At 36.4% G+C, this 24997-nt stretch overlaps 1 protein-coding gene across 1 annotated transcript in view; it reads left to right on the top strand.

The window, feature by feature from the left end:
- The first annotated feature begins 1515 nt into the window (after window positions 1-1515).
- The window catches only part of LOC131052339 (uncharacterized), a 67319-nt gene continuing 43837 nt past the window's right edge, over window positions 1516-24997 (top strand). The window contains exons 1-3 of the mRNA XM_057986980.2: window positions 1516-1916; window positions 2453-2528; window positions 16063-16159. Of these exons, the coding sequence (XP_057842963.2) occupies window positions 1670-1916; window positions 2453-2528; window positions 16063-16159 (420 nt within the window). The 5' untranslated portion in view covers window positions 1516-1669. The remainder of the gene's footprint in view (window positions 1917-2452; window positions 2529-16062; window positions 16160-24997) is intronic.

Here is a 24997-nt window from a genome sequence, read left to right as displayed (position 1 = left end):
TTCCATGGAATTTGACATGAAGTAGGCAAGGCGAGAGAGGCTACATTTCATCGATGTACCAAACGAATATGAGTGACTGGCAAATGGGTTTCCCTTAGCTAAATCAGTAAATTAATTAGAACCATGATTTTCTTGACTTGAATTTTTTTGTAGTTGACATCCTCCAAGTGGAAAATTGTGCTCCACCCTCATTTTGAAGGGGCTTGTGAAATAAGTGAGCAACTTGACCTCCTCATTCTCTCCCTGTGATACCTTGCCTCTTAATTCTAAGTTTTCCTGTTGCTTTCTTTCGTTGGATACCAGATGCCTTGTAAAATAGTCAGATAACTAACCCCCATTCAATAAAAGGTTATCCTTAACATATTCGATAAATTCATATTTAGCTGCCCTATAGTAGCAACTTGCAGGAAGTGTTATATATATTTAGTTTCAATACATCAACAGTGTCTGTGATACAATCACTTGTGATATTCTTTTTCTATTATGTTTGATTGCAATAACCTTTAAGAAAAGATCAACAATAATATTGGGCTTTTAGAGCTAAGTCTTATACATTATAGTTATAATAAATAATATAAAGATTCATATGTGTGATCATAGTATCTTATATTTCTCTAATTTGTCTTGATTGATAATGGATATATATCTTATCATAAAATAATTAGATAATGTTAGATATAGATTCACTTGTAGAGAGTTTGGAGGTCATTCACATTATCTTATATAACTATTATTTGAATTTCTTTGTAAACTTTTCAATAGCCAAAAACTGAAATCACCATGCATAAGAAAACCGTAAGGATGCATGATTGAGTTTTGAGCTCCAAAACTGCCCTTAATATTGATATTTTTTGTCTTTGATGTTGAGGATGTGATGAGACAACCTTGATGTGTTCATAGCTACCTTGACATCCTTTGCATGCATTATCAAGTAATACAATTCATGGTAGATTCTTGTTTGGGTGTCATTTTTATGCTAATAATCTTGATGTTTCATTTGTATGAATATTGTTTTTTTATTTGGACTACTCATAAGGAATATGAGTAGTGTAAAATCAAAGAGGATACCAACAAATCCAAAAGATCATTTTTCAATAATATAAAATGAATAGATCCAATCATTAACATATATGTATTTGTAAGCAAATTTTCAAATACAATTCTGTAATCAAATTGGAGCAAAAAATCTATTTAAAAAATAAATGTAAAAATCTATTTAGAAGATTAAATGTGTTTAAGGAAGGAGCACATATATCTCAAAGTCATACTAAAAATATATAGACAAGAATATGACTATATGACATTAACTTACAAAAATACTTTCTATCAGATAACCCTTGCACCTTCTTTAGGTACAAGTGCTAGTCATTTATATGTTTTTTTTTCAGTTTTACTTCATTTTTTTAAAGTTAAAAAAAAAGAACAAAACTTTTCATCATTTTTTTTAATTAAAAAACTTGAAAAACCAGAGCTTCTCATTAAACAAGTACCTTTGCCCGCCACTAAGCTGTAAAATTTCTTTTAAGAATTTTTGAAGAGAATCTGAAACGCTTAATTAAACATGGGATTTGAAATTCCCAACAAAAATCAAAATATACCCTAAAGGAGAAATGGGTGGTTCCCTCCGCTTTATTCCACGCTTTCTCACTTGCACCTCATTTCGATTGCAATGGCGGCAGCACTCTCAATAACGAGATCATTCTCATTGCAGTCAGACGTTACTAAAATTTCTACTATTTCATCTGCTGGATTCCAAAACCTTAAATCCTCCTCTTCATTATCTCATAAACATTACATTTATTCGTCAGAAACATTATATCTGCAGAAGTACATAGCAGGGGCAGCCAGAGCGCGGACAATAATGGCTTCAACATCAACAAAAACGGGCTCTCTATTGGTACACGCCCAACTTACAGGTTATTCTACGAACACATTTGTTTTCTTTTTTCAAAAATAGTTAATATAACGCTCTTTAATCTGTATAATCAACAATTGCCCTTCTTTTCAAGGGTTTAACGTTTGGGGTTTAGAGTCTAGAGTCTTGGGTATCGGGTTTAGAACGTTAGTGCTGATAATAAGTTCAAAGAAATGAAATGTGCTAGTTGTAGTTCTAAGAGCTGTTTTGGCCAAGAGAGATGATAATCAGTATATACTAATGGTTTATAATAAGTTCAAAGAAATGAAATATGATTAGATTTTCATAATATTAGAACCACAAATTTGGTGTTTTATAGTATTAGACAGTGGGTAAAACATTACATTCGAAGTTTTGGTTTTAAAAGCAGTAATTTGGGTTCTTATGATACTAGACAGTAGCTGTCGTACTTTACTGAGGACATAATTTTGTGCCACAGAGAAATAACCACATTTTTGTTCCAAAATTGCATAAAAGCATCAAATTATGCATATTTTGGAGATATGCCTGAATTTTTTTTGGGTTTCGTTGTAGCAGAGTCAAAGCAAGCTCTAGTATCTTTATCAGATAAACGCGACCTGGAACTCCTTGGTAGGGGCCTTCAGAATCTAGGGTGAGTTAATCCTATGGTTTTATTTGAATTATATGATCCATTTCAAGGAATGTATGCTTTCAGCAGGTCTTTGCTCCTAGAAACTCTGTTTTGCTATTTGTTTCTTCAGTTGCTCATTTCTAATTTTGCCCTTTCAATAGTTGCAAATTAGCTTTTAAGAGTCTACTTGGAAAAGGGAGTTTATTTATTGGGGCATGAGAAAACAATCGCAGAAAAAACAATTGTTTTGGATAAGCAGTGATTAATCTATCAAATTACTACTTGGCATGCAATTACTAAGTTTTAATGTGTTTTTGGTATGTTTTCAAACATATGGTAAACTTCCATCTTTATCCTTGGTCTTCAGAGAAAAGCTATTTTAATATGTTTTGCATTACAAATTATTTCTGATATGAATTTGATTTTATTCCGTATTCATTCTTATAGTAAAAAAGTCATAATGAATTAGATCCAAAAGCCATAGCAGAAACACCAGAGTTTGATGGTAACAGAAATGCATAGGAGGAAGAAAGATGTGATGTCCCCATCCTTGACATCACACCACTAATATTACACATGATTCTTCAATTTTGTGAAGTCTCTAAAAGAGACAAAATTGCAGAAGTAACATGTCTGTTTCAGGTAAGAAGTCCACCTTCACAGAATCACAGAAGAAGAATTGGATCAGGAAGATATCAGAAAACCAAACCATCATTGGCATGAACATCCTATCCAAGACATTATGAAGCAATAAGTATTCTATCCTTAGAACATATCCATATATACAGAACTAACATAGATTATCATATTCAGATCACCAAAGATATAAACAATCCCTCTATATTGGTAGAACAATATCTATCATATCCGTATCTAAGTTTTGCTCACGTTGATAATCGATATTCCTTGATCAATATCAGCTAATGGTGAAAATCGTTATGAATCCAGAGATGGCGATTAGCATCAAGGGATGATCATTGATGATCAGAATATAGTGTTAAAGTTTAGATCAGATTGATAGCAAATAATCAAAACAACACAAAGAACACAAAGAACACCAAAGTATCCTGGGAAAACCTTCCTCTTGAAGGGGAAAAACCCAGCAATCAATCTGATGATTATATTTGACAAATCTGAATGTCTCTTTACAAATTTGCTTCACCTCTAGAAGCAATAAGAACAGTCTTCAAACAGATTCGCCTATGCTGGAGAAGTTCTTCAATCTGCTGTAGATGAATACACAGTGCTGAATGAAAAATTCACTGCTCAAGGAGTGAAATCGCTGCACTAGGAATGAATTCACTGCCCTAGAAGGTAATTCGCTGATGCTCTGCAGAAGGTAATTGTTTGCTGAATGCTTGATTGATATATTCCATAAATGACAAGTGCATCTCCTATATATATGTGAGAGGCACTCATTTAAAATGAGTCGGCCCTCAAGAAGAAACAAGAATAATAATATAATTGCAATTTACAATATAAGGTGGCAGACATATAGGATCGGCCCTATATAGGATATTCATTGCAATTTACAAAATCACTTATAATATTGATGAATGTAAGAGTCCATAACTTGGACCCATAATTGTCTAAGGCCGATTAGGCCAATTAGACAATTATGTAAGCTGTGTTGGCACATAGAAGGATCCAACCATAGCTACAACGTCAACACTCCCTCTTAGCTGGGGAGGAGTCCTTCTGAGTCACATAGTGATATCCACCATGGCTACTCCCAGAGGGTGGGTCCATCATGGCTACTCCCATGGATGGAAAAGCAAATGAACACAACCACCATGGCTACTCCCAGAGAGTGGGTCCATCATGGCTACTCCCATGAATGGAAATGCAATTGAACACAAGTGCCCATCACAGAATCCTCAACGTGATGTCATCATCTCATCATGACGTTCACCATGGCTACTCCCAGAGGGTGAATGAACACAAGTGCTAAGTCGTGGAGTCTCTCACTTGACATCCACCATAGCTACTCCCAGAGGGTGTATCCACCATGGCTAATCCTAGAGGGTGGAACAAGGGCTTTCACCTCAAACTTCCCTCACAGAGAAGAATGCACTAACAAGAGCTTGCACCTCAACTTCTCTCGCAGAGAAGAATGCACTAACAAGGGCTTGCACCTCAAACTTCTCTCGTAGAGAAGAATGCTTTAACAAAGGCTTGCACCTCAAACTTCTCTTGCAGAGAAGAATGCATTAACCAAATCTTCATGACAATGTGGCTCCCTCTGAACCTGATATCAACCTTCTGACCTCCTCGTTCAAATATGTTAGGCTCTCTCTTAAGCTTAAATGTCAGGCTCCCTCTGAAGCTGAAATGTTATTTCCTCCTTCCTTGATGATACAAATCACAAAGACAATCTGAGAAATGCTTTCAGTCATCAACTCAGTCCTATGACTGCAAGCATTAGGTTCTTTCTCCCTTGAATGCAATCTCTTTATCTTAAAAGACCACCTAAAGGAGCATTAATAGCAAGAGCAATATCTCCAAAACATGAATGACAGGCCCTTCAGAAGTTGTGTCATAATACCATCACAATGAGGAAGAACCTATTCATTCAAAGCACGGAAAATATCTCCAACCACACCTTTACATACTTATAGAACTCTGGCATATTTAACTGCTCATGCTGTGATTCTAAAGATGTCCTGCATATATGAGGCAAGTTTCTTATAGTAAGTTGAAGAAATTGAAAAACAAGACATTAAAATGCAGCTTCACATATGCGGACATCTGTCGATAATGTTGTTTCACAAATAACATGCATGAATTACTACTACATATGAAATTCATGAACTCCTTATCTCTTGATGGTACACCATTGTTCTAGATCTGCAGCTGTTAACCCTGCTTGGTGCTGCGAGGAGTGAGAGTCGTGGTGCCTAAGGCGCTGACACGAGTGCCACCTATGCATACACACAGAGACCGTGGTACAGAGGAAGACCTTCCACACCTCTTGCTTACTGAATGTGCTCAATTGCTACTAAAATCCTAACCTTGCTGCAGTACCTCAGAGGTGTACAGTGTATAAAATGATGAAAGCTACAATGATATGAATGCCAGCGTTGGAAAGAGCTAGGCATCCTTAAGGATATTTGGCATCAAACTTCACCGAATGAAACTCCCTGTTGGTATAATACCTTCCTTTCAACTATTCGCTCCAGCAATATCTCCCGGCCAGTTTTAATATGTATCTCTTGGTGTATCTCCTAGTGTATCTCCAACAATACCTCTTGACCAATGTAACAGTATATCACTTAAACAACCATAACCGATAAGAGAAATGAGCCACAAATTAGAGTTCCAGGTGTGCTGCAGGACAGACAGAGTCTATCAATTATTCAATCCTCCCTTTTGTCAATCCCGATAGCAGTCACAAACGCCTATAACAAGATCCAAAAATGTGTCACCATCGCACAAAATGTACAAACCACACCAGCAATTCGTATCTCCCAGAGTTAGTCGCTACAAGTTCATGCTAGGAGAAAATAGCCACATCAGCATAGCCTGCAACCTTTGTATACGAACAGGCCAAAATAAAGACAACCAAAATAAATACTCACAACATTGATACTTTACCTGTATTATTCTGAACAACGCTTCTAATTTCCCAATCTCAAATTATTCATATTGATGCGATAACACATAGGCCCGATAAAGAAATAATTGAATCACCAAACATTTGTTGGCATTTGCATGAAGATTGCATTGATGAACTATTATGTTGTCATTGATGTCAATTATAATTGGTAATGATGTTGTTATGATGTTGTTTTGCAACCGGAAGGTGAGCTAGTGAAGGAAACCGATATTACTTAAGAAGCAATGAGATTAACCGGTAACCCTACCTGTTGATGTGCCAAACCCTAACCGATGGAGCTTGGTGAATCGGTTGTATTGGTTTATGATCAAATGATGAGCGGTAATGATTATGCCACGTATGCATGTTGTATGTGAAGAGTTTCAAATGGTTTTTGGCGCTTAGAGATAACGGTTTTATCTTGGGAATGAGCGAGTACATTGCATGAAGAGGAAACCGCGTGATGAGTTACAGGATTCGATGAAGCGGTGATCAAGGAGCGGTCGAGGTTGTCTTGAACCATGTGCAATGATTGCTATGTAATCCAACAGTCATACTTGAACCGATTTGTTTGTAATCTCTATGAGATCTTAGGTTTGTGATGTGTTACTGACCTATTGTTTTGCTTAAAAGGTCAATGAGTTGTTTTGTTGTAGCGTTGACAATTTTGGTTAAGTTTTAGTGTGATTGATTGCCCAACCAGAAGGTATATCTGCAATATGTGTGGAGGCAGATAGAATCATGAAAAGGATCTGATCAAGCAGAGTGGTGTTATTTATCAGATCAGCAAACCCCTATTGTTCTCTAACAATTACAATAGTCAAATCCCTTAACCGGGTAAGCTTTAACAGGCTTAGTGCTATCTAAATCCTCTAACCAGCTGATCCATTAGCTTGGATTTCAAATCCTCTACCGAGGTTACTCTTAACAGGGTTTTGCTTCTAATAGGGTATTATAGTCAATCCCTTAACCAGGTGGTCTCTAACAGGATTTGTTGCTAACATGACTTTTTGTAAAAACTTTAACAGGCTTGGCTCCTAACAGGGCGAACTTCAAAAGAGTTCTTTATACTTGTGGGTAGTCATCCCCATCGTGGTTTTTCCCATTTGGGTTTCCATGTCAAAAATCATTGTGTCAAGTGGTGAATGGTTTTTGTGGTTATGTTCGATATGGTTAATTTGCTTAACTATTAAATCCACTTAGATATGATAAGATGACCGATAGTAATCTGAAATGTGCTTTTACTATTGTCAGTAAAGTATTTGAATTTTTTTGTTAAATGGTTTGAGAGTTTCAGATTTGTTGTATTGTTATTTTGATATGCCAGTCAAACCGGTAAACTGTCAATGCTATTGAAGTTTGTAGTTCAGTATTTGAACCAATTAGTTCAGAGATTGACTTGAGAGATTGTTTTTGAGTTTGGTGAAAGTTTAGTCAATTTTCTATCTAATGATTCACCCCCCCTCTCAGTAGTTGTTTGGATCCTTATTGATTCATCATACCATCAATTGGTAGCAGAGCATTTTAGGTCCTCTAGTGTCTAAGCCTAACAGCTTGAGGTAAAGATCTAGAAGAACATGATGAAGAAAGAAGGTCCAAAGTTTAATAGGGAAAACTATCGAATATGGAGTGATAGGATGAAAATCTATATCAAGAGTCTAGGAAGTCAATACTGGGAACATGTTACACAATATGTTGCACCTAGTGGGACTATGTCTGATGATCAAAAGAAAGAGCAACAAGAAATAATCAAGCATCGGAGGCCATTTTCAGTTCTTTGTTTGATTCAGAGTATGTTGATGGCCATGGTCTGGAGACTGCTTATGATGTGTGGAAGAAACTTGAGGATATCTATAGCGGTGATGAGCATGTGAAGATTGCCAAAGAAGAGAGTTTGAGAGGTAAATTTGATGACATGCGGATGGTTGAAGGTGAAAATATTCAACATAATGGTCAGAGGATCAAGGAGATAGTTGGTGAGATCAAGAGTGCTGGTGGTAAAGTGGAGGATGCCATAGTGGTTAGTAAGGTGTTGAGAACCCTTCTACCGGTCTACCCTATCCCAGTTGCAGCCATTCAGGAGCTAAAGTTTATTGATAAAACTAAGGTAACTCTTGACTCCATCATTGGTAAGCTTACTGCATTTGAATTAAATGGTTATGATGGTAGTGTTCAAAAATCCGAATCTGCATTTAGAGCTTCAGTTTCTAATCCACCTGTGAGGAAAGGCAGAGATGTTAGTCACAGTTATGAGTCTAGATCCAGCAGAGAAGTTGATGATGAAGACAGTTTGATCGAACTTGAAGCATTGTTGGCTAAGCGGTTACCCAGAGGTACTGGTAAGTACAGAGGTAAATTACCTTTGAAATTTTTTGCATGTAACAAGATTGGACACATTGCAACTAACTGTCCTAATGGTGACAATGAGCATAAGTGTGAGAAGTACAAGAAGTACAAAGGAAAAGGCAAAAGAGATTGTCTCATTGCAGTTGATGGTGGTGTCACTGATGAGGAATCTGAGGGAGGTGCTAATGAAGACATTGTCTTTGTTGCCATTAAAGAGGAGACATCTGATCATAAGGCATTAGTTTCTCGCATGGATAGTTCTGATGATTGGATCATAGATAGTGGTTGTTCACACCACATGACCGATGATCGGAGTAAATTTCTTACTTTGAAGGAATTTGATGGAGGAGTTGTGAGATTTGGAAATGACTCACCCTGCATGGTAAAAGGAAAGGGTACCATTTCTCTTAATGGAAAGAGCAGTGCAGACGATGTCTACTGGATTGAAGGATTGAAGCACAATCTTTTGAGTGTAGCTCAACTCAATGATAGAGGTTATCCATTGGAATTTAAGAATGGAATGTGCAAAATCTATGGGAGCAAAGGTGAACTGATTGCAACCGGCAAGCAGATAAAAGGTAACCTGTTTCACCTGAATCCTAAAGTCAACAACTGTTTAATTGCTAAAGTAGATGATAGTTGGCTTTGGCATCGGAGATTGTCATATAAATTTTGATAACATTGTCAAAGTCAGTAAGTCCAAGTCGGCAAGAGGTTTGCCTCAGTTGGACAAACCGGTGAATGCTCTGTGTAAGGAATGTCAGTTAGGAAAGATGACTTCCTCAACTTTTAAAAGGAAATCTTTCTTAGCAGAGCATTTGTTAGATTTAGTTCATACAGATTTCTGTGGACCAATAAGGACTAAAAGTATTCAAGGTGATAGATACTTTATGATCTTCACTGATGATTGTTCAAGAATGATGTGGGTCACATTCTTGAAGGACAAAACATAAGTTTTTAGTAAGTTTAAGGCATTCAGGGTCTTAACTGAAAAGCAAAGTGGTAAGAAGATAAAGTGTTTGAGGACTGATCAAGGAGGTGAATTTACTTTAGAGGAATTCACTAGATATTGTGAAGACAATGGAATTAAGAGGCATCTTTCTGCACCTAGGACACCACAACAAAATGGTATTGTAGAGAGGAACAACCGGTCAGTTGTTGAAGCTGCTAGAACGATACTAATACAAGGAGTAGTAGCAAAAACTTTCTGGAGGGAAGCTGTCAGCACAACTGTCTACACTATGAACTGGGTATTGGTAAAGAGAGGTAAGGATAAAACTTTTTATGAATACTGGTATGGTAGATCACCTAATGTTAGTTATTTTAAGATTTTTGGCAATAAATGTTTTATCAAGAGAGGTGACTATGTTAGCAAGTTTGATGCTAAAAGTGATGAAGGCATATTTCTTGGTTACTCCACCAAGAGTAAGGCCTACAAATGTTACAACAATCGGACACAGAGAGTCATTGAAAGTGCTGATGTCCAAGTGGATGAGTGTCCTAAAGTTTCAGGAGAAACCAGAAAGGAAAAGAAAGAAGATGAACCTTACATTCTGGTTTTGGAACCACAACCGGTGAAGCCAGAAGCTGGTGAAGTGAATGCTGTATTACCAGTTCAACCAGAACAGGTAGATTCTGAAGATGATGATAGTGAGGAAGAAGAACCCGAAGATAATGATCATGTTATTCCAAGGTATGTGAGACTCAATCATAATCCTGACCATATTATTGGAGATAAAGATGTTGGAGTGTTAACCAGAAGAAGAATTAGAGAGAATTCTTGCATGATCTCCACTATTGAGCCTAGAACTGCTAAGGAAGCATTTGGAGATGATCACTGGATCAAAGCTATGGAAGAGGAGCTTGACCAGATTGAGAAGAACAATACATGGACCCTAGTACCCAGACCGGTGAATAAAAATGTGATAGGCACTAAATGGGTATTCATGAATAAACTGAATGAAGATGGAGTAGTAGTAAAAAACAAAGCTAGATTGGTATGCAAAGGTTATGCACAGGAAGAAGAAGAAGACTATGGTGAGACATTTGCACCAGTTGCTAGATTGGAAGGTGTTAGGACTCTACTTGCATTTGCAGCATATAGGGGATTCAAATTATATCAGATGGATGTGAAGTCAACATTTCTAAATGCAATACTGGAAGAGGAAGTATACATTGAACAACTAGATGGTTATGCTTTGACTGATGCAAAGGATATGGCGTGTAAACTACACAAGGCATTATATGGTTTGAAGCAAGCACCGAGAACATGGTATGAAAGACTACATTCACACCCGATGAAGATAGGTTTCCAGAGAACCAGTGAAGACAACAATATATATCTCAAGACTAAAGGAGATAAGATATTGGTTAGTGAAGTGTTTGTGGATGATATCATATTTGGAGGCAATGATACTACATTCACACCTGATGAAGATAGGTTTCCAGAGAACCAGCGAAGACAACAATATATATCTCAAGATTGAAGGAGATAAGATATTGGTTAGTGAAGTGTTTGTGGATGATATCATATTTGGAGGCAATGATGACATGAGTGATGACTTTGCAAATGAGATGAAAAGTGAATTTGAAATGTCTCTGGTAGGAGAGATAAAAATATTCATAGGTTTGCAATTTCAGCGGATGAAGAGTGGTATTTTTATCACACAGTCAAAATATGTGAAAGAGGTATTGAATCCATTTGGAATGAGTGACTGCAAACCAGTTGGGACACCAATGGTTACAGGTTGTAAACTGTCTAAGGAGGATGATGCTGCATCTGTTGATGAAAAGGAGTACAGATCAATGATAGGGAAACTGCATTATGTTTTTCACAATAAACTGGATATTGCTCATGCAGTTGGTTTAGTTGCTAGATTTCAGAAGAACCCAAAGGAGACACACATGATTGCAACTAAAAGGATATTTAGATATTTGAAAGGTACTATTGATTATGGATTATGGTATCCATATGCACGTAGCTTTGATTTGAAGGTTTATACAGATGCAGACTGGGCAGGAAATGTTGATGATAGGAAGAGCACAAGCGGTGGTGTATTCTTTCTTGGAGGAAGACTTGTATCTTGGAGTAGCAAGAAGCAAAATTGTATATAACAGTCCATTGCTGAAGCTAAATATGTTGCAGCGTATATGAATTGCACCCAGGCAATTTGGATGAAACACATTTTGGAAGGATTCAAGTTGAAGATCACAGAACCAGTAAAGATTTTATGTGATAACACCAGTGCAATAATTATTTCAAGAACTCGGTGTTGCATGCTAGAACCAAGCATATTGAGCTGAAATATAGTAAAGATGTGTTATTGGAGCATGCATCTACCAAGGAGCAGCTAGCGGATATTTTTACTAAACCTCTACCTAAGACTACTTTTGAGTATTTTAGAGGTCAGCTAGGGGTTGTACCCCTACATGAGGTCAATTGAGCAAGATGTGGATTACATCAGCCCCAGAGCTAATTGAAGAATCTTGAAGCAGGATTGGTGTAGAGTGGAGCTATTCCACAGGGGGGAGCATCAAGTTGCAGGTTGTTGATGTAGAACAGTGAAGTATGACACTGCATGTTTTACTTTCACTTTGACATTGTTGTCAAAGGGGGAGAAGAACTATATGACTATGGGGAGAATAATTGTATGATTGATAGAGAGAAGGTCTATAGCCAGTTAATAGCTAAAGACATGGAGACTCAGTTGAAGGAGAATACATGGTAAAATGTAAACCAAGATTCCTATACCTGTGTATGTGCATTACTCTCAATCATCACAATCAAGGGTATTGATATTTGTATTGCCATCAATGCCAAATGGGGAGATTGTTGGCATTTGCATGAAGATTGCATTGATGAACTATTATGTTGTCATTGATGTCAATTATAACCGGTAATGATGTTGTTATGATGTTGTTTTGCAACCGGAAGGTGCTAGTGAAGAAAACTTGTATTACTTAAGAAGCAGTGAGATCAATCGGTAACCCTACCTGTTGATGTGCCAAACCCTAACCGATGGAGCTTGGTGAATCGATTGTATTGGTTTATGATCAAATGATGAGCGGTAATGATTATGCCACGTATGCATGTTGTATGTGAAGAGTTTCAAATGGTTTTTGGCGCGTAGAGATAATGATTTTATCTTGGGAATGAGCGAGTACATTGCATGAAGAGGAAACCGCGTGATGAGTTACAGGATTCGATGAAGCGGTGATCAAGGAGCGGTCGAGGTTGTCTTGAACCATGTGCAATGATTGCTATGTAATCCAACGGTCATACTTGAATCGATTTTTTTGTAATCTCTATGAGATCTTAGGTTTGTGATGTGTTACTGACCTATTGTTTTGCTTATAAGGCTGATGAGTTGTTTTGTTGTAGTGTTGACAATTTTGGTTAAGTGTTAGTGTGATTGATTGCCAAACTAGAAAGTGTATTTGCAGTATGTGTGAAGGCAGATAGAAGTATGAAAAGGATCTGATCAAGCAGAGTAGTGCTATTTACCAGATCAATAAACCCCTATTGTTCTCTAACAATTATAACAGTCAAATCCCTTAATCGGGTAAGCTTTAACAGACTTAGTGCTATCTAAATCCTCTAACCAGGTGATCCATTAGCTTGGATTTCAAATCCTCTATCGAGGTTACTCTTTACAAGGTATTGCTTCTAACAAGGCATTATAGTCAATCCCTTAACCGGGTGGTCCCTAACAGGATCTGTTCCTAATAGGACTTTTTGTAAAAGCTTTAACATGCTTGGCTCCTAATAGGGCAAACTTCAGAAGAGTACAGAATACTTGTGGGTATTCATCCCCACCGTGGTTTTTCCCATTTGGGTTTCCACGTCAAAAATCATTGTGTCAAGTGTAAAATGGTTTTTGTGGTTATGTTTGATATGGTTAATTTCTTAACCGTTAAATCCACTTAGATATGATAAGATGACCGACAGTAATTTGAAATGTGCTTTTACTATTGTCAGTAAAGTATTTGAATGTTTTTGTTAAATGGTTTGAGAGTTTGAGATCTATTGTGTTGTTATTTTGATATGCCAGTCAAACCGGTAAACTGTCAATGCTATTGAAGTTTGTAGTTCAGTGTTTGAACCAATTAGTTTAGAGATAGACTTGAGAGATTGTTTTTGAGTTTGGTGAAAGTTTAGTTAGTTTTCTATCTACTGATTCACCCCCCCCTCTCAGTAGTTTTCCGGATCCTTATTGATTCATCATACAATCAACATTATAGTCACAACATAATCCTTTACCCCCAAGAGTTGGAAGCCATACCTAATATAAGTCTCGGTAAATGAAAAAGTGTTACACGTTTTGGCGATCCACTAACAACCTGGGACTTGGAAAAAAAATGCGATAGGCGATGCATAGCAGATGCATCGGAAAGACACTTGTCACCAATTGCTTTCAGATATGATTACGATCTTTACAAACCTTGGCTCTGATACCATGTTAAAGTTTAGATCAGATTGATAGCAAATAATCAAAAGAACACAAAGAACACAAAGAACACCAAAGTATCCTGGGAAAACCTTCCTCTTGAAGGTGAAAAACCCAGCAATCAATCTGATGATTATATTTGACAAATCTGAATGTCTCTTTACAAATTCGCTTCACCTCTAGAAGCAATAAGAACAGTCTTCAAACAGATTCGCCTATGCTGGAGAAGTTCTTCAATCTGCTGTAGATGAATACACAGTGCTGAATGAAGAAGTCGCTGCTCAAGGAGTGAAATCGCTGCACTAGGAATGAATTCACTGCCCTAGAAGGTAGTTCGCTGATCAAGTAATGATTCGCTGATGCTCTGCAGAAGGTAATTGTTCGCTAAATGCTTGATTGATATATTCCATAAATGACAAGTGCATCTCCTATATATATGTGAGAGGCACTCATTTACAATGAGTCGGCCCTCAAGAAGAAACAATAATAATAATATAATTGCAATTTACAATATAAGGTGGCGGACATATAGGGTCGGCCCTATATAGGATATTCATTGCAATTTACAAAATCACTTATAATATTGATGAATGTAAGAGTCCATAACTTGGACCCATAATTGTCTAAGGCCGATTAGGCCAATTAGACAATTATGTAAGTTGTGTCGGCCCACAGAAGGATCCGACCATAGCTACAACGTCAACATTTAGGACTGTGGAATCTCTATCAAGAAATATCGATCCTTGCAAACGTATTGATTTTATTATTATTATCAAAGAACCTTCTGCCAGATCAGGATGAGCATCCTTATAAAAGTATGAATAGGCAGATCACCACATTAACCATTGTCATCAAACATTCTCTAATTCCAAGAATATCGAAGTATGAAGAAAGTAATCAATTTGAGCGATAACAACAATTACTAATGGAATGGCTTAACTAACCAACTTTATTGATGTTAACCTTGTTATGAAAAGGCACGGATTGAATAATCTAACACCATCGGTTATGCTTTATTGATATGAAGGGGCACGATTAGAGTAACAATTATTAAGAGACAAGAGACGTGTCTCTTAAGGCACCTTTCCCATCGTATAAGGAGTCAATCAAATTCGTTTGCAGAGGATATGGATTGTCTTTTATTTTTCATCTACACCCATTATTGGATTGCTCTATTGAGCAGTAGCCTTCATAAGGAAAATCAGTCTGCATACATCCAAAGATTGAAATCACGAATAGCTCCATAACCTTTGCATATTTTCATAGCAAAATCCGAAACAGCAATCTATATCGCCATAGGCAATAACATCTATCTCATTGTATATAGCATTTTCTTAATATAATAAGTATATTATATCTCTGCAGTATACTTAATCATATAAATCAGAGACAGCCAGTGACATTGTTGGCTACCATAATTATATACATTTATTTTCTTAAAATTCATCTCATAGATTCATTGCAGAAATCAGACATTGTCATTTAAGAATTATAAGTAAGTGTCTAGAAGGGACATTACAAAAGAGGTAACAGAGTTCAAAGAGATTCAGAATGGGGATCAAGGGAAACATGAAGAAGTCAAATCAGAACAGAAAACGATAGGATAATGGCCAATTGGGAGAGTTAGAAGCTTGGTTTTTCTATGATTAGAAAAACGAGGATTGTGTTCAGTTACTAAATCTTGCACACATGCCCTATTCAGGAGCTCTATTTGCAAGGGATGATTACCGGCTTTCGTTAATGCAAAGGCATGTTAGAAAATTACCATAGAAGACTTTGGCAAATATATTATTGTCCTGACCTCTTATGGTTACCATGCAGACAAGATTTTAAGCATAGTTTTTTGGAATATGATAATGTACCCTTCCCCCTTCAGAAGATGCAATGAGAATCTGAGTTAGGGAGATGAAAAAGTCTATGTTGAAGTTGTTATGGGAATTTAAATATAAGAAAAATACTGTCCATTGCCTTGTCTAACACTAATGCCTTGTGGGTTGTGATGGATCGCTGAGCAGAGCTTAACCGCACTTGTACATATTTAATATATTTTCACTCAGCACAGCTATTTGTGCTCTGAGTTTTTATTTATATACTTCTCAATTTTCAAATTATTCTTTTTATGCAGAATCTATGTCCTTAAATTCTTTCTGTTTCTTTTGTACTGCAGCTATGCAATTGTTTCGACTGGTGGTACAGCATCTGCACTTGAACAGGCTGGAATACCTGTAACTAAAGTGGAACAAGTCACCAATTTTCCAGAGATGGTGAGTCTACTCAAGGGAAGATGCATTGTGCCTTAGGACCTAGCTTTTTATTGCATTATGTGGATGTTTTTTAATTTTAGATGACAATATTGAGAAGCTATTACATGGCTTCATTCTGATATGCAATAAAGATTAAAACTACTAAAAGATACACAAAATTCTGTGTATACCCATGCAAGGGTGACAGACACAACAAATAGAAGATACATAAAGACCAACATAGACCTGCAGAATTAGAATACCTGATGAAAACCAAAAATTACAAATGCAGAGGACTGTTTGTCCATACGTCAAAAACTAAGAAAATGCACTTAAGCATAAAAACCTAAAAAGAACTGCCATAGCATTCAGTCCAACTGCTAGAAACACACATCAGAACCATATCCGGAGCACAGAAAAAGAATCTATAAACCAAACATCCCCCAGTTACAAATACTCAACACCACCAAGGATAGTTCTTTATTGCTCACCTGCCCTGTTTGCTAAACCATCACCTGAAATAATTGGTCAACCACTCCAAGGTAAACATGAGAAGAGGATGAAGACTCTAGAGACTCTAGACCAGATAAATGGACAGCATCAATGAATTCTGTCCTATGAGTAGACCTTGTCAAAATGTCATCTGCAAAAGCAGGGAGAGAATAACCATCGGTAACCTCCAACAGTCCATTATGAGTAGAAATTTCCTAATATTTATAACCAGCCATATATCTTGAAATAATTCCATCAGAATACCAATGTCCCTGCTAAGGGTGTTGACATCTGCCATGGAAACCTCACCCTTAGCTCTATAGGAAAGAATGTACCAGAAGAGGGTGTCACCAGGGCTGACTCCACCAAACCATCATCACCAGCCACATTAAACAATGTCAACTCTGCAATTTAATTTATCACATTGGCACTACTAACTTCTTTCTCCAACATATTGTGGCAGTCTGCTGAAATCATTGCCCTTGGTCATATAATGCTTTGTTGGCTTTGTTGTCATTGATGTCAAACGATGTGGTCCGGATGGGTTTTGGTCTGGACATCAGCAAAGTTAGCTACAGTGTTGATGTTTGTAGTTGGACCAGAGGTGGCTATAAATTGGTACTTTGGTTTGGTCATGGACAGTTTGCATTGGCAGTTGATCCAATTGATATTAGCATGTTTGAGTGTTGTTGATGATGAGGTTAGTTGGTCCAAAGGTTGCTTGTTTGGACCGGATTTTCACAATGATGAAATGATTGGTACATGTGTTCGGGCTATGCTATTAGAGTTAGATGTAACATATATTTTGATCCGGTGATGGCGTGTGAAGTATTCTTTTGGTCTGATGTTGCACGTTTGTTTTGGTTTTGGTCTAGAGTATGTTCTGTATGTTTTATATTTTTGTCCAGTTGGATATTTTGAGTCAGAGATATGCTTACACTTTACAATCTTTCCTTTGGTCGACTTGGTGAAGATGTTTTTGTTTTGGATTGGTATATATACATACCCAGGATATAGTGAGAGATATAGATGATGCGTGGAATACGGTGATGATATGTGTGTGCGACTTGATGTAAGGATGACGATGCGAGGGAAGTTACTACATTAGAAGGTATTGTGGTACAAAGGTGTTAGTTGGTATAAGAGCAATGATCTAGAGACTTGGATGTCCCGATATTTCGGTTAGGTCAAAATTTGTGCTATAACTGAGACTGTGATCAGCATTCTAAGATGCTCTTATTCATACAATTCTTTTTCTATAAGTTGCAATACTGTATCTTGCCCTGTTGTAGTTAGCATAAGGTTTGCAAGTCATTTTTGTGTTTTGCCCCAAGTGCAGTTAGCCTTGGTTTGCAAGTCATTTTTGTGTTTTGCCCCAAGTGCAGTTAGCCTTGGTTTGCAAGTTTGGAGCAGCTAGCTCTCTTTTTGTAAAACACTTCAATATGGTGGATCATTTCTATGAGTTGGCTCTCACCGTGGTTTTTCCCAGTTTGGGTTTTCCACGTATAAAATATTGGTGTTTTTTGTGTGAATGGTTTTATAATGTCTTCATTTAATTCTCTTTGAAGTGAATGCTTGGATAAACTTGTTAGATGCAAGATTGGAGTTTGAAATTTTAGTTTATGCTGATTCACTCCCCCTCTCAACATCTAGTGTGTGTTCAACAACCCCATCCATTCCCAGCATTGCCTTCACAAGATCGAGAGCCTGTACACTCTGATGGTAAAATATCTTCTTCAGTCCAAAATCAGTGATGTGTCCTTTTCAGAATGGATCCTTTGGGGAGCTAACACCCTGATCAGCCACTAAGAAAATACCCAAACAAATCCAGAGAAAACCCACCCAATTCTCCACAAAAAACCACACTCTAGCACTCCAAACTATTGTATGATTCTGTTGAAAAAGCATCATCCACTAGCATTTAAAACTTTTTTCCCTCATTATGACATACCTTTCCAAAGGTGGATAACTGGTGCAGATCTGTTTTTGACATTTGGACTAATGGGTTCATGGTGTAATGTCCCCTACCCGATTAACATAATTAATCTATTTCGATATACTAAAATTGGTTGAGAGACCAATCATGAAGCCAGTCACATTGATATTCTTCAATTTATTAGTTATTAACAAGTGCTTATTTATTTTCCTCATTAGATGATTAATTTCATTATTCATAGTTCTTAATATAGATATCAGATCCTGCTACTACTTCGGTTTTAAGGGAGAAGGGTCTACGTATGTTACCAAAGCGCTTAGAGACCAAATACAATAGGTTCCCTCAAAGTTCACAGATCCAAGCCCTTACCTATCTTGGGCCCATACCCTCAAGGCTTATGGGTCATTGATCCCCACCTTATCTTGGGACTTAACCTATTGCTTGGATTTATACTGCCCCTCTTAGGAACATCTCATTCCCATTTTCTTAAATACTGATAGTAATAACATGATTCAGACTATAAGTATACTGACTTCTCATGTATTATGAATATATATGAAATTACATATGACTGTCATACATATTGCAGTCTATATTAATATTACTACAAAATTCTGCATAACAACATTATCAGGCTTCATATATTAAGCATACATATTCAGCACATCCCCATGCATACCACCAAGAACAAAGATGCTACTGCCTGTAACTTAATAACAGTTCTGATCTGATCCAATCCATGGTGATGTTGCTGGATGCTTTGATTCCTTTCCTTTATATCTTTTAATGTGAGGGAGAGCTCACACCTCTTCATCATGCATGCCCTTTGGCAAGAGACACACCCTTTCACCATTAGCACCTTTTGAAAGAGCACAACTCTTCATTATTTCTGCCCTTTGAAAGGGACATAACCTTTCATAATCAGGTCTGCACTTCTTATTTAAATCAGATGCGCACTTCCCATTTTCAAATTATCCCCCCTCCCCACACTCCCCAACCCTCAAATGAGGTTCTCTTCTCCATTTTATATCTCATTGTTAAGGGAGTCACAACTTTTTCTTCCATGTCTTTTGACAATTCATTAACTTAATTAAATTTTAATTAGTTATATTTAACTATATTCTTTTATATTTTAATTTAATTTTTAGTATTTAAATTTTATTATTCTTATTTATTATTAAATTCAATTTCAAAGTGGGGACATTACACATGGCATGAATGTGTGGCACTATTGCAGGACCAAAACCAGTGGTCAAATGGGGTCAAAGGTGAAATCTTTTACACATTCTTGTTCGATTGGAAAATTTTATGTAATTTCAAAGGAAAAACATTGCATTTCAAGTTTGTATGCAAAGGATATGGCAGCTTTAGGCAGATTGGAACAATAAACAGTATTAGCCATAATGTAGAATAAAAAAGGCAAAAGTAACAATTCATAATTGAAAAATAAATTGAATGAATGATTCAATAATCGGATGATTACATTGAACGATATACACATGTATATATAGAGGTTACAAGACGATGTTCTATAATTAGAACATAATGTTAAAGTAAAAGATTAAAGAGCTAAAAGCTAAATTAAGCTTAAAAGCTAATCAACTAAAAAGAAAAAGCTAAATGCTAAATAAAACTTAAAAGCTAATTAACTAAAAAGCTAAATGACCATTAAACAAGGAACTAAATATAGGTGACTAAAATATAATTAAATATTCTAATACCCTCCCTTAATGGTCATTCTATCTACTAACTACCCTACAGAAGACACTGCAGGTCTTTTGATCACAAATGAAAAGAACACTCTGCTGTGGTGGAGACCCTCCCTGGATTTGAAAAGTGTTAATGACCAAGAATACCAAAATCCATCCAACTTGACGTTGGGTAACCAAACTGAAACCTGAGACCATGATTTTGAGGAAAAATCGGCAAACCCTTTTGCAGAAGAGTATCAACTCCAAAACTGACTGCAAGATACCATGGTTGTAGATGTTCGCCTTGGCAGGTGCGACCCAAACTAACTGCAACAAAGCACGATTTTGAGGAAAAAACCGTCAAACCCTGAAATAGGAACCCTCGAAAAGAGAATTTACTATTTTGAGGAGAAAATCGAAAAACCAAGAAATCTGAGGTTACAAATTATCGTTTTTGTGGAAAAAAACGGTAAAACCTAGATAACTAAAATCTTACGCAAATATCACGGATTACAGATGAGATAATTTTTAAGGGAAAATTATAAACCTTGCAGACAATTTTTGAGGAAAAAATCGTGAAAACCCTCCCATAATTTTTTGTGGAAAAAATCAGAAAACCGACAGATAATTTTTCAGGAAAAAATCGTGAAAACCTTGGGACTGTAAGACGAGGTCTGGCCTAAATCAATATGATAAAGGTAACGATATTCATATATCGTGAACATGCACTGTTTCCAGGTGTTGTGACAGTTGTTGAACTTCTGTCTGTGTTCCAACATGATGTTAGTCAAAGATGCCATCACAAAAATGGAGGTTGAACGAGGTCAACCTAGTGAAAGCATGAGACAAAAGAATCTGATCCAAAAATCAGAATAGAAGTAGTTACACAAAAAATTTGAAACCCTGAAGGAGAATTTTGGTACGAATTCCAAGGCGCGAATTTCGAGGTTTGGAAGAAACCCATAAATTAAAAAAATTCTGCAAACTTAAAACAGCATAAATCCCAACGTCCACAGAAATAGCAGAAATTGTGAACTGTTTTTAAATTCCAAGGCAAATTTGCTAGCACAAAATTTGAGGTGCGGAAAACGAGGCACCTAGAAAAATTTGAGACCAACTCAGAAAAACTCTCGAAAAACCCACCAAGAATCTGAAAACAGAATACAGATCTGACGGTTCAAAAATTGAGGCACGAAAAACGATGCACCTAGAAAAATCTGATGACGACCCAGTTGAGGTCTTGAAAAACCCACCAAGAATCTGCAAGAAAAATAAAATTTCGACTTGAACTGAAGGGTCAAAACCCTAGTCGAAAATTGCAGAAACCTTAGGAAAATTTTCAATCTGCAAAAAAAACTCCAGGTTTTAGACCCGAAAATCTCCAGAACACTAAAAAAAACATGAACTGCTGTCCAGCACAAAGAAATTCGCCCACGAACCAGAAACCCTCAAAAAACCTTCTAAAAAGCAAAATCGTTTTTATATAAAAAAACAATAAAAAAAAACTGGAAAATATTCCAGAAAGAAGGGCATGAATTTTTATTAAAAAATTCGCCAAACTTTAAAGAATCCCATCGACCCGCTTTGATACCATGAAAAATAAATTGAATGAATGATTCAATAATCGGATGATTACATTGAACGATATACACACGTGTATATAGAGGTTACAAGACGATGTTCTATAATTAGAACATAATGTTAAAGTTAAAGATTAAAGAGCTAAAAGCTAAATTAAGCTTAAAAGCTAATTAACTAAAAAGAAAAAGCTAAATGCTAAATAAAGCTTAAAAGCTAATTAACTAAAAAGCTAAATGACCATTAAACAAGGAACTAAATATAGGTGACTAAAATATAATTAAATATTCTAATAATAACACATAGATTTAACATGTTCACCCAATGTTGCTACATCTACAGAGAAACAGCTGTCCACTTTTCTATTATCCAACAAAGAACAATTAAAATCTCATGGCTTTTCACATTTCACAACCGCTTATTTATCAAGTCCTTCTGGCGGTTTACATACCAAAACAATAGCCAACTCTTTTATTAAACAATGGGCAATTTTTGCTTAAGGGTGCTATCCCCAACAGCCCCTGTTGGGGGCATTGCCTCCAAAGTTCCAAACAACTACATAGGTTCGGCCCTCGGGCTCCCGCTAGGGGGATGAGCCCCCTGGGCTCTCCAAGAGGGTTATGCCCTTCCTTGTAATTGATTTGGGGTGAAAATGCGGTTGACGAAGTCACCAAAATTTAAGCTCAGCAGCATGATTGGTCACCACATACCAACACATTGTAGTTACTGACAAAGTCACAGATTTTGCGGGCCAAGTGCTTTTGGCATCATTTTAATTCATTTAAATGATTGCTGGGTCTTTTTGGAGGTTTGTTGAAGGTTCCTAATATTGTAGGTGGTCGATAAACAACTTACAAGCATCAAAATCTTGACAACATCTTAGGTGACAGAAATTTGTCATGTTGAATGACAAATGCTGAAAAGAGTGACTTTTGGCATTCCAAAAATTAGGAACTTCTGCTTTTGGTGTTTGAGCTTTTGGATTTTGACCACTGGGAGGCTGAAGGATGTTTCAGCCATTGTCTCCATGCCTGGAAGGGGTTTAGCTGAATGATTAATATTTTGTAGAGCCATTATAAAAGACATTGCATGTATATGTGTATGCAAGTCTGAAACAGCAGGGGAGTGTGTGTTGAGGTATGTTTGAGCTCTATTAATATATGTGGAGTTTGTTGAGACTTTTTGTTCATTGTAAAACCTTTGTATTTGTTTTCAACTATTGCATGGTGGAACAATAAGTATTTGCTTCCTAGACTGGAGTTTTTCACTCGAAGTGAATTTTCACTAGATTAATTTTTTTTTCCCAGATTTGTGCATGTTTATTCAATTGTATTCTGTATTGATGGTGGTTAATATCTTTGATAATTGTTAGATACACATTAAAATGTTATCATATTATAAATGGGATTAAATGCTGTTTCTATTTCTTTTGAGGTAGTGCTATCAAATTAAATCTGTTGCTAAATGGGTAGATTGTGGCATAACAACCTTTTTATGAATCACATACTTCTTGAACTATCGTCACACACAGTCACACGTGTTGGACAAGACATCTAATCACAATCATTATGCATATTGTTTCATGCTTACTTCATTTTGGATTATTACCAACAAAAAGAACATTAGGAAAGAAATTTAAATCTTCCCCAAGCCATCCTTCTCAAGATGCTATAGGGGCAAAGTGTGCCATAGCCACCCTTTTTACAGATCACATACTTCTTGACCTATCCGCACACATGATTGCCTATGTGCTGGACAAGACATTTAATAGCATCATGTGATTTAAACATGTGATTTCATGTAACACCTGCAAAATCCATCTTGGTTAGCCTCCACTTCATGCCATGCAAAGAAGATTCCAAATATTATCATAACATATTAAATAGAAAACTTGTCATATACAAATAATCCCTTTAACCATAACCAAAAGTGTGTAGGCTATTAAATATAATTAATGATTGAATAATATGAAACCATTCCTTAAATAGTCACCAAATTGACAATGTGTGGATTTCCAATAGTCCAATTTAATTATCAAGGTGATATCTAGATAAAGTTGACACATTACGTATGATATAGTTTTGGATAATCTTTTGATAAGATAGTAAAAAGTTATATTTAATTGTATATTCCTAGAATATAAATTCATGTTTTTCATTTGCATGAATAGGCTTCTCTTGTCCTCTCCCTCTTATAAATGGTTATTGAAAAATATTGAATCATATTTCCTTGAAAATATGTTCTTATTATGTATGGATTTCCTTCCCACACTATCCTTTCTTTTGAAAATATGTGATTGTATGAATCCATAATATTCATGAAACACTATATGCTAAGAACTTATCATTTCTTTAGTTTTTCTTTCCAATAAAATAAGCATTGATTAGAATAGTAATTTATATAAAAGTTGATGTTGTTGGATGAAATCACCTCTTTAAAAGTTATGCATCATATTACTTTTTCATTCAAAGAAGCATGGATTATGTACATGTTGATTGAATAGTTTATTTTTCTTTTCATGTTGGTTAGTAAACATAATTTAGGAGGAGAAACTTAGAAAACCTAGCAATGTTTAGTATAAACGGCGCCTTTGGCTTGCGCTTATGGGTAATGCCGTTGTGATTGAGTTATTGCATTTATCGCCTGATAAAGCTGCAACAATAGCGGCTGTGGCATCATCCATATAACTTGCTTGGGAGTAATAAGGGACATCGAGGAGTTAAAAATCCAAGGGGTGGGAAATCCCTCTTGGATTGATAATCTAATAAGATGAATTTCAATGAACCTACATCTGCTAGAAAACCCCAATAAGGCTTGGATGTATGTGATTATTCAATTTCATTATTTTAATTGGATGTTATGATTCTTTATTTTGACACACGGGTTAAGTGTGACGTGATCATAGGACTAGGGCCTAGATGGAATTAGGTAAACAAGCAAGGGGCCACCATAGACCCTTTTTCTTTATGAGCTTCCCAATGTGGGTAGCAATCACAGAGAAATTGTCGGGGACAATGACCCTAGAAAGGGTTGCATACCCACTATATAGTTTATACCAAACCATAAATTAGAAACCAAAACTACATAGGTCTTGATCCTGTTTGGAAGCAGTGTATATAGGCAGTCTAGGGATGGAGTGTGACCTTAGTATTTAAGGAATTA

This window comes from Cryptomeria japonica, chromosome 2 (assembly GCF_030272615.1).
Source record: "Cryptomeria japonica chromosome 2, Sugi_1.0, whole genome shotgun sequence".
Classification (NCBI taxonomy): domain Eukaryota; kingdom Viridiplantae; phylum Streptophyta; class Pinopsida; order Cupressales; family Cupressaceae; genus Cryptomeria; species Cryptomeria japonica.
This window is presented reverse-complemented; position numbering and strand designations above follow the sequence as displayed.